Raw genomic sequence first — 10,839 nt, 5'->3', positions numbered from 1 at the left:
ATGTCTTCCACCTCTGACCTTCGATCGTCAACTTCACCCATTGAAGATCCATTGTCACCGTTTTATCTCCACCGCTCAGACCACCATGGCTCCATCATCATCACTCCTAAGCTGACATCAAATAACTACTCATCGTAGAGCAGATCTTTCTTGCTAGCACTCTCCATTCAAAACAAATCTAGGTTCATAGATGGCTCGATTCCAGAACCTGATGTATCAGATAAACTCTTTGTGCCATGTACAAGATGCAATAGCCTCATCCTTGCCTGGCTTCTTGAATCAATCTCACCACCTATAGCCTCTACGGTATTCTACATCAGAAAAGCATATGAGGTTTGGGAAACTCTGAAGGAACGCTTCTCTCAACCAGACGATGCAAGAATTTGCAATCTCCAGTTTAATCTCTACAACATCTCCCAAGGTACAAGATCTGTTGATGCATATTTCACTGAGTTAAATTGCATTTGGGAAGAACTTAGGATTTACAGACCGCTCCCACATTGTAGTTGTGGCATATGTAACTCAGCTTGCTTTCAAACTTATATAGATCAATATCAAAAGGATTCGGTATTTAGATTTTTGAATGGACTAAATGAGTCATTCTCTGCTCTTCGATCTCAAATTTTGATGATGAAACCCTTTCCTTCATTGAATAAGGCATACAATCTGGTGATTAGGGATGAGTCACAAAGGAATTTATATCTGCATACTATGCCTATCATAGAGTCCTCTGCCATGGCCACAATGACAGAAGGAAAGGTTAAGTCTAAGGTGGATGTTGTTTGTTCTTACTGTCATAAGAAGGGACATACTAAGGACAAGTGTTATAGATTGATCGGATTCCCACCAGATTTCAAGTTTTTAAAGGGAAAATCACCTCTTAAGAAAGGAAATGTATGGTCTATTAATAATGTTGGCCCTGTTACATCGAAGGAAGAATGTGATGAATCAACTGAATCTTTGTCTTCACTGACTCTTTCTAAGCATCAAATTCAAAAGCTAATGTCATTGATCAATGATCATATTGCTGATGGTGAGAATGAAGAACCAACAAATCCACCCTAAGTGAAAACTTCTCTCGTGAATTCAACATTATCTGGTATAATCCTAAACCCTTTATATATTTCTTCCGATAATTTGCCCATTGAGTCATTAGGTTGTCTGTTTGCTGCATTACATTCTTATTCTTGTCATAGCAACAATTATTCATCTAATGCACACAGTGCATTTTCTTTTTCTAGAGCAATCCCAAATGTTTGTAATACATCTTGGATTATGGATATAGGGGCTATAGATCATATAGCTTGTTCTCTAGATAAATTTATTTCCTCTAAACCCGTACATAACATGTACATTCAGTTACCAAATGAAACAAAGGCATTAGTTTCACATATAGGCAAAGTCAAGCTTTCCTCATCACTCATACTAAAGAATGTTCTGTTGGTGCCTTCCTTTAAATTCAATTTGATCTCAGTTACTGAACTTACCAAGTCCAAAAATATCTTACTGTTGATTACTGATTCATATTGTATTGTCCAGGAACTAAGTTCATGGACAATGATTGGGCTTGCTAAAGCCATTTCTAGACTATACTTTATGCAGGACAAGTGGGATGCATATACTCTTAGTCAAGCTAAAGTTGAACAGTTTATTTCCTTTCCTTCCAAGTTGTTTTCCAATACTTGTAAAAGTTTGCCTAAAAATTTTGATTTATGGCACTTTAGGTTAGGCCATGCTCCTTTGAATAGAATCAAACTTATTCATGAAAATTGTGCTGATGTTTCCTCTGTTGAAAGTTTATGTTGTGAAACGTGTCCAAAGGCAAGGCAAAAACGTTTACCTTTTCCTATTCATATTCAAACTACTGTTTCTTCTTTTGAATTGATTCACATGGATATATGGAGACCTTATTCTACTACTTCTTTGTTTGGTCACCATTATTTTTTAACAGTTGTTGATGACTTTAGTAGATTCACATGGATTTTTTTAATGCGTGCTAAATCAGATGTCAAAACCATCATTCCAGCATTTTACAACCTTATTTACGCCCAGTTCAATAAATCAATCAAACAGATCAGATCTGATAATGGACTTGAGTTCCAACTTAATGAATTTTATTCTGCTAAGGGTATTGTGCATCACTTATCTTGTGTAGATACACCCCAACAAAATAGGGTAGTTGAGAGAAAACATCAACACCTTTTGATTGTTGCTAGAGCACTTCTTTTTCAATCATCCTTACCCTTAGAATTCTGGGGAGATTCAGTCCTTGCTGCAGCTCATATCATCAATAGAATACCATTTTCCATTATAGGAAATAAATCTCCATATGAATTGCTTTACAACAAATCATCAGTTTATTCACATTTGAGGGTTTTTGGTTGTTTATGCTTTGTTTCCACCCTCAAAAGAGATAGAACTAAGTTTGATTCCAGATCTAAAAAATGCATCTTCATAGGTTACCCTATAGGAATCAAGGGATACAAGGTATATGATCTGGAAACCCATCAAACATTCATATCCAGAGATGTTGTATTTCATGAGTCCATTTTTCCTTTTCAAAAGGGCAAATCATCATCTGAATCTATGCATTCTTCTTTTAATGATCCTTGTATTTTACATTGTGATACTTTGTCCTCTGTTGATTTTTCTTTTGATCCTAGTAATATTGCTTCTGTTCAAAATTCTTCCACCAGTTTTTCTTCTGATATTTCAGCACCTGTTTCCTCCAATTCAACAACTAATATTGAATTTGAAACCAACCATGACACTATCTCTATTGATCCTATTCCAAACTGTGACTCTGAAATTTCTTTTGCAAATCAAAATCCTGCTCTTAGGAAAAGTCCTAGAGTCATTAAACGACCCAAATACCTTGAAGCTTATGATTGTCAATTACCTTCTCATGCTAACAGTGTCACAAACCATCCCATCTCCCAATACTTATCACCACAGCAACTCTCACATTCCCATAAAGCCTTTACCACCTTACTAACTAAAATTCCAGAACCAAATCATTATCATCAAGCCATTCAGTATGATCAATGGATCAATGCAATGCAAATTTGAATTAGATGCTTTGGAAGCCAATGGGACATGGACAGTTGTACCTTTACCTCATGGTGCACATACAATTGGGTGTAAATGGGTTTATAAAGTTAAACTCAATGCTAATGGCACAGTAGAAAGATATAAAGCTAGGCTTGTGGCAAAGGGTTATAATCAAAAGGAGGGTCTTGACTGTAAAGAGACATTTAGCCCTGTTGCTAAATAATCAACTGTTCGTGTGCTTTTAGCCTTAACTGCCATCAAAGGATGGACTCTTACCCAATTAGATATTGATAATGCATTTCTTAATGGCGATCTTGATGAGGATATTTTATATGACTTTGCCACAAGGATATCAAATTAAGGGGAGTTTCCTTCTAATGTTAAGTTAGTTTGCAAGCTACACAAGTCTTTATATGGGCTAAAACAATCTTCTCGATAGTGGAATGCAGAATTCACAAGTGTTTTATTGGAGTTTGGCTTTTGTCAATCTTTAGCTGATTATTCCCTGTTCTTTAAAAAGACAATTGATGATGAGATACTAGTCCTTCTGGTGTATGTTGATGATATCATTATTTCCAGCTCCTCTTCCAATGCTACTGAGCAAATTATAGAGTTCTTAAAGTCCAAATTTAGGCTTAAAGATCTTGGCAAATTAAAGTATTTCCTTGGTTTGGAAGTTGCCCAATCTGAAGCTGGCATCTCTATTTGTCAACGTAAATATGCTTTTGATTTGTTAGCAGAATATGGAGTTCTTGGTTGCAAGCCTATCACTACACCTATTGATTACAATCATAGGTTAAATAAAGCTACAGACACTGATCAGTTGGCTAATGCAACTAATTACAGGCAGCTTGTTGGTAAGCTTCTATATTTGACCTTTTCTCGGCCCGACATTTCTTATGCTGTTCATATATTATCCCAATATATGGATAAACCCACTCAAAGTCATTTACATGCTGCTTTTCGAGTTCTCAAGTATATCAAAGGTGCTCCTAGGAAAGGCATCTTACTTTCTTCTCGATCTTCTTTACAATTAAAAGCAAATAGTGACAGTGATTGGGGAGGGTGTCCTGATACTAGGAGGTCTGTCACAGGTTTTTGTGTCTTCCTTGGTGATTCTTTGATAAGTTGGAAATCCAAGAAACAAATGGTTGTTGCTCGCAGCTCTACTGAGGCAAAGTACCGTGCAATGGCAGCCACTACCTGTGAAGTAATTTGGTTACTGTGTTTACTAAAAGATTTGGGCATTAATCATATGCAAGCTGTTTCTTTGCATTGTGATAATCAGTTTGCACTACATCTTTGTAAGAACCCAATTTTTCATGAGCGAACCAAACACATAGAAATAGATTGCCATTTCATAAGGGAGAAAGTTTTATCAAGTATCATCTCTCCTACATATGTTCATACCAAGTTGCAGTAGGCAGACTTATTGACCAAGGCTCTCCAACCTGGTCCTTTTTCTTCACTCTCTGGCAAGATGAGTATGCATAACATACACACTCATATTGAGGGGGAGTCTTAAGTATAAATTAATCATGTTTATATTGTAAATAGATTATTAAAGTTAGTTTAGTTAGCATGCTGTTATTTCGTTGTAGTGTCTGTATATAAATAGTGTGAAAAACAATTGTAAAAGTAACTTTATAGAGAAATGAAATTCAGGGGACATTCCCGATTCTTCTTCTCCCTTTTTCATCTTTTGTTTTTGTTTGTTCTCACTGTTTTGTAACTACCGGAAATATATGCTCAATGAAAAAAGAACATTGTGTCTTTGTTTTCATGTTTTTCTCTCGGCTTGATTAAGTTTCAATATTTTTTTAAATTCATTCTTTTGAACACGAACTTCAACTTTCAAATCAATCAATTTAAATATATTCAAGATTCATACACCAAATCTAATATTTAACTACCTTTATGTTTTCCAAGTGATCATCACACTCCTAATTTATAGATCTTCTCAAGCCCCATTGGGTGGATTATTTACTAGCCAATAACATTTCAAGGTATAACCAGTGACACAATATAAGCAAAGAAATTGATTAAATTAAGGTTCTTTTTTCTTTAATAAAGGAAAGATTTTATCTAAAATAAGGAACCAAATTAAAGTCACATACCGTACAATTGAAGCTTGAAACAAATTAAACCCTCTAGACGTCCTATCTTTTTTTTCCTTCCTCGTTAATTAAAGATGCATGTAGCAAAATTTTCCACAATATCGGATAATTGGTTTCCTTTATAGTAACATGATATAACATTCATCTTTTTCCGCTGATTTGATTAATTTAGCGCAAATGGACAAAGGAATCGAGAAAGGCATGAGCCAACTTCAGACCCACCTTGACCTCACCCATTGTTGTAAGGTGAAGATTATCTGCTTTAAGAGGTAATCCCTTGGCGTCCACACACTTGACAATGGGCAGGTTGATCTCCATCTGAGCTTTTCTCACTATCTCTACAAATGCTTCTCCAGATGCAAGTGCCACCTGAAAGTTGATGCACAACATTATTAAAGTTCAAGGTTTTCTGCTTAAGAATTTTTAGTGAAATGCTTATTCTATCAAATAAGGATATCTTTATCAATAATTTCTGAAATCAAAACTTAGACAACTGTTAGGCCAAACGGAGAATCACGTACCTTATTCAATTAATGTTCTCTACTCAAAATTTTGTAGTGAAATACTTGTTCTACAACCCTAAATTATTGAGAGCAATATCTGGAATTGATCTATCAAGTCCACATTAGAAGTATATATATATTTTTTTCCTTTAAGTACTGAATCAAGAGCAAAACTTAAGAATAAACTTAAGTGAATACTTGATATTGTTTCAAAAGTATTGCAGCAATCTTTTTGTTAGGCGAATAAAAACTGCACTAGTTCAACTTTTGATGGCTAAAATATTTGGTTATACGAAGTAACACTTGAACAAAATTAGACTGCTGTCTCTATCTGATTTCTCCGATACATATAGATATGATCTGTCGTGTATAGTCTGCTATGGACATCGTTCACATACACAAACAAGTGGCAAGAAAATTTATCAAATAGAATTAAAGCTTCACCAAATTATACCTTTGTTCAAATCAAACAACCAAAGCCCCCAATCTGGAAAATAAATTGTCGCAGCATATATATATGTGTGAATTTGTTTTACAAGTCAAATATGGACCAACAAAGACCTTCTATTTCTCAAGCAATAAATGCTGCTAGTGCTACTGGCAAAGGCCAAGAGATATGGTTTGCACAGTTAAAATGCAAATTAATCCACATGTTTTGTGCTTGCAGCATTTATACTGAAATGGAAACCTTCACAGAATTAAAAGAGTTGTTCCGTAAAATTTATGGCCAACTATCTCTGGATGCATGGCAACAACCCGAAAGAGATGTTGCTGGTAGATGAGAAATCTTAATTCATTGAGCATCAATGTTTTCTATAACTTCAAAAACACAGCTAAGAATTCGAAAAAGTACAACTAAACGAAACTAGCGACAAATCTAAGTAAACAACTGGAGAGAACAAATTAAGTAAAAACCTGGATAAATGGGAGAGACGGTAGGTTTAGATCAGAGCGCAAGTCCTGAATGAGCTTCTCCAACTTCCCTTTATATGCCTCAGCATTCTCTTTAGTACCAGCATCACTCTCTCCTTGATACCACAAAATGGCCCGAATCGCTCCACCATCCTTCACTGACTCATTGGCACGCGTCACCAATTGATTATACAAATGACTCCCTCTTGCCCATTTGCTTATGGCAGTCCCACCAACAGCACAAGGGACCAGACCCAACACGCCAATCCCCGAGCCACGAGTTCGAAGCTCATTAGCAAATGCCATCCCGGGTCCAACCCCACAAATTCTTCCCACATCAATGTCATCATGGAGGGGGTCGCGTGCTTCTTCCCAAGTGAGGTTAGCAGTGAGTCGGAGAATGGAAGGGTTGGGTTGGCACTGTGGCGGGACACTTCCGTCCCACTTGCCACTGGCAACGCCACCCCGGCCTGCCATGTTGCTCTGTCCTGCTAGGATAAAGACGTCCTGAGCAGGGTTATCCCCTAAAATTGAACGGGCAAGAAGCAACATAGAGAACAATGATACCAACTTGAACATGTTGCTTGAAAGGACAACCATTACACTTCTTCTTTTCCCTGATATCTTTAGTCTAGGAGTAGAATTATGACACTGATTTCTTGCTGGTGCTAACGTATATACAGTGAAGGTACTCAAAAATGTAGGTTTTTACTTAATAGTAGTAATAAGTTCGAGGAGCTTTGAATTAAAGATGGATAGGTATTGCCTAATGTGACACTTTGGTCAGTTGAGTGAGGCAGTTTCGCACAATGATAGAGAAAGTTGCAACTTGGACTATTTCCCTTGATTATGATTGTGAAGCTTCAGAATGGATTCCCATAACCTAAAACTAGTTTTCATATGCAAAACCTAAAACCAGTCGAGGCATTTTATAGTTTTTTTACTAAACCTATTTAAGCTAATAATTCATTAAATGCCACATTAATTAACGAAAAAAGAAACTTAACTAGTAATTATAAGTTCTTATACATCAATAATTAATACTTAAATGTTTTATAAGGAAACATAATATATAATACCTGGATTTAAGTTGAAGATGGCATGTGAGGTGGAGTAGCATGACTAGCTTGCCGAATATAACTTGAGATGCAAGTGGATTGAGTAATATTGAGACATTTGAACCCAAACTTGAGTTCGAATTGAGTCTGTATAGATTGAGGTCATCCCCTCAAATTTATAAAAGGCTAACTCTGAGTCCAATAACATATACATTTTTTATATTCAGGTTCCTGAAATTTATAGGGGACTTTTGAATCATAAAATGATGAAATTTCTTTTATTATTGTTTAAAGTGAAACAAAAGGCTGACATGTTTACTAATTTTTAATATAAATATTGATATTTAAAAATTAAAAATTTTGTTGCATTATTGTTTAAAGTAAGATTGAAATATGGACAGGTTTTTTCTAATACATTTATTTTTTGAATCAGGGCATTAAAAGATTTCAATTCACAGACGAAATATAATTAAAGATAAAGTTCTTGCTATGTGTGATTCCCTCTGAAACGATACTAGTAATTAAAAAAATAAGGATAATAGTAAGTCTTAAGTGAGGATACTAAAAGACATTGCGAATTGTCTATCTGAAGTTCCGTGAAGAGCCAAATTTCTAGGACCCAATCTCAAAGATACAAACAAACAAATTAAGAGATTGAAATTTAGATGCACTTGACCTCCACTGGAAAAAAAATTTAAAACACCAGTCCCATCACTTACGAATTCTCTGGTAAGTTCCGGACAAAAAATAATGTGTTTGGTGCAAAATGATGTTATCTGAAGTTGGTTGTCAGTCTGTCAATGGTCAGGTTATTCACATCGAACAATCACTGTTGCTGAATAAGTTAAGGTAACTGGCAATTTTAACACCATCAGATTGATTCCAGCAGCCATTGCTGAATCTCAGATTCTCAGTTCATATATAATTCCTTTTTATTCTTATCCTAAATATGAACAGAGAGAACAATAAAAAATTTAGAACCTATCCCTATATGAAATTAAGGATCATCCAAAGACATCTTAAAAATTGAGCAAATATTAAAAAATAAGGAACGAAACTTGAAAAATTGGTTGGAGCATCGTTGCAGCATAATGGGCTGGATGTGAACCGAAGGAATGCATTAGCCAACATCTCCCCAAGTCTCACCTGGGACAGAGTGGTGAGATGTAGACCATCTGGTCCGAGTGGCAGTCCCTTAGCGTCCACGCATTTCACATTCGGAAGCCCTATTCCTAACTGGGCTTCTCTCACTTCTTCAATGTAAGGTCCTTCTCCTGATGCTAGAGCCACCTACCAAAGCAACTACCAATATTAGTCATATGTTTACTTATTTACCAAAGAGAAATTTGTTTTCTTAATCATGATCAGCCTTAGGTTTGTTGTAGCAATATGCAACTTAATTGTATATACCCTCCAACTCTTCTGTATAGTTTTAATTATCTGAAGCAGTTGGGTAGTGGCCTTTATGAGTTATTTATATGTTGCTTACATAGCAGAGTCCTGTCTCTATCGCATAAGCCACTCTGCCTGGATTCTTCGGACTTTCCTTCAACCTCAGATCTGAAATGCTTGTTGTAGGAGAATATACAAATCATGATTCAATGTTTAGGTCAAATTCAAGTCAATAATAATGTTTTTTTTTCCAATGCTCCAAAACTGATACCAAAAAAAGGAAAGATCTAGGGTCCATCACGTAGTGTTGCCAACTAGTATAAGATTTTAAACTTCTAAGAAGCTAGGAAAACCACCCAATTCCCTGAACTTTGTGCAAACGTATGATAGCAATTCTGACTACTGAGAGGCATTTTTATATAGAGATGATACCGAACAAGGTATCGAAGCAATCCCATCTAGGATCTAATCAAAACTTTTGACTCAGTTTTCAATAAAACTGATCATTGAAACAGCAAAAGCAAAATAAGATTTCATTATTCTACGAGACAAAATCAAAGAAAATCAAATTAATGAAGGAAAAAACAATCACACAAATGGTACCTGGAATATTGGGAGCATAGGTGCCTGAAGATCAGAGCGTAGATCATTGAAAAACCTTTTCAATCTACCTTTATATAATTCAACATCTTCTTGACTAAATGTGTCAGTCTCCCCTTGATACCAGAGCATCGCTCTGTATACTCCTCCGCTTTGCAGGGCCATCTGAGCCCTCTTCACCAGCTGCTCATACAGAAACTGCCCTTTCTGCCATTCGCTTATAGCAGTCCCTCCAACGGCACAAGGCACCAATCCCACCACGCCAAAGTTGGAGTCCTTGGTCAAGACAGCATTGGCAAATGGCATTCCAGGTCCAATCCCGTTTGTCTTCCTGGCATCAATGTCAGCATGGATTGGCTCACGGGCTTGAACCCACGCCAGGTCCGCACTCAGCCTGATGATTGAAGGGTTTGGCTGGCACTGTGGAGGAACTACACCGTCCCAAGTCGGAATGCCCGTTGCAGTGTCATTGGCTACACCTCCACGACCGGCCATGTTACTTTGTCCGGCCAGGATAATTATGTTTAGTTTCTGTTGAAGTAGATTTTGACATTTTACTGGTAAGGCGTGAGCCAGAAGAGCCAAGAGAATGAAGGAAAGCATCCGGCGGGAGACTTTGCGGCGTACTGTCGCAAAAGGGAGGTTGATCTTTCTGTCTTTCAATCTATTTATCTCTCAGGAGTCATCACCATGTTGAAAGCAAAGATGGTTGCTTCTTATATGGTTTTCCAATTGGTTTTTTTTTTTTGTCTTTTATTGTAATATTCCATTCTCTCATGTTTTGGTCACCCATGTGGGATTTTCATACGAAGCTTGAATGTAACTATTTCATTTACATGATTTAAATATGCTATAATATTTCACCAGTTGTATAGTCAAAGAAACATTGGTCTTAGACTCTTAAGAAATATCCAATTATTTTTATTTTTTTTAACAAAAACTTCTACTAGAAGGTAATAATTTTTTTTTATATAATTGAGAGAAGGAGGATTCAAATCTTATTATTTAATACGAGATCATGCATCAACTAATGAGGTAAAACTGTTCAGGACATAAAATATTTTTTTATATGAATTGAATGCTTGAATTAGAATGTCATAAGAACATAATTTATTGAACTTGAAATTCATATCATAAAATCTATTATAAAAGTGAATGATATATACAAATATAAGTCTAATCTTATTAATGATTTATTTCTATCTT

General features: G+C 36.0%; 3 protein-coding genes across 3 annotated transcripts; 1 reads left to right on the top strand and 2 right to left on the bottom strand.

Annotated features, from left to right (window-relative positions):
* On the top strand, window positions 1-1,065 carry LOC18591130 (uncharacterized). Its single transcript, XM_018125456.1, has 2 exons — window positions 1-134; window positions 183-1,065. The coding sequence occupies exons 1-2, from the start codon at window positions 1-3 to the stop codon at window positions 1,063-1,065; spliced, it is 1,017 nt and encodes a 338-aa protein (XP_017980945.1).
* Window positions 1,066-5,153: 4,088 nt separating this feature from the next.
* Window positions 5,154-7,384, bottom strand: LOC18591152 (putative carbohydrate esterase At4g34215). The gene is made up of 2 exons (XM_018125454.2): window positions 6,587-7,384; window positions 5,154-5,537 (listed from the first exon to the last, which is right to left on the bottom strand). The coding sequence occupies exons 1-2, from the start codon at window positions 7,181-7,183 to the stop codon at window positions 5,337-5,339; spliced, it is 798 nt and encodes a 265-aa protein (XP_017980943.1). The 5' UTR covers window positions 7,184-7,384; the 3' UTR covers window positions 5,154-5,336.
* Window positions 7,385-8,463: 1,079 nt separating this feature from the next.
* LOC18591153 (carbohydrate esterase, putative (DUF303)) lies at window positions 8,464-10,440 on the bottom strand. Its single transcript, XM_018125626.2, has 2 exons — window positions 9,637-10,440; window positions 8,464-8,931 (listed from the first exon to the last, which is right to left on the bottom strand). The coding sequence occupies exons 1-2, from the start codon at window positions 10,234-10,236 to the stop codon at window positions 8,629-8,631; spliced, it is 903 nt and encodes a 300-aa protein (XP_017981115.1). The 5' UTR covers window positions 10,237-10,440; the 3' UTR covers window positions 8,464-8,628.
* Window positions 10,441-10,839: the final 399 nt, after the last annotated feature.

This window comes from Theobroma cacao, chromosome 8, assembly GCF_053813885.1.
Source record: "Theobroma cacao isolate CCN51 chromosome 8, ASM5381388v1, whole genome shotgun sequence".
Taxonomy (NCBI): Eukaryota; Viridiplantae; Streptophyta; class Magnoliopsida; order Malvales; family Malvaceae; genus Theobroma; species Theobroma cacao.
The sequence above is the reverse complement of the archived record's forward strand: the minus strand, read 5'-3'. Positions and strand labels throughout refer to the sequence as shown.

Bases quoted from the DNA above. Each gene is read 5' to 3' on its own strand.
- LOC18591130 (XM_018125456.1), top strand. From the start codon at position 1: ATGTCTTCCACCTCTGACCTTCGATCGTCAACTTCACCCATTGAAGAT. The intron at 135-182 runs GTAGAGCAGATC...AAACAAATCTAG, and splicing joins ACATCAAATAACTACTCATC to GTTCATAGATGGCTCGATTC.
- LOC18591152 (XM_018125454.2), bottom strand. From the start codon at position 7,183: ATGGTTGTCCTTTCAAGCAACATGTTCAAGTTGGTATCATTGTTCTCT. The intron at 5,538-6,586 runs GTTTTTACTTAA...ATCAACTTTCAG, and splicing joins CGTCTCTCCCATTTATCCAG to GTGGCACTTGCATCTGGAGA.
- LOC18591153 (XM_018125626.2), bottom strand. From the start codon at position 10,236: ATGCTTTCCTTCATTCTCTTGGCTCTTCTGGCTCACGCCTTACCAGTA. The intron at 8,932-9,636 runs GTACCATTTGTG...TTGCTTTGGTAG, and splicing joins CTATGCTCCCAATATTCCAG to GTGGCTCTAGCATCAGGAGA.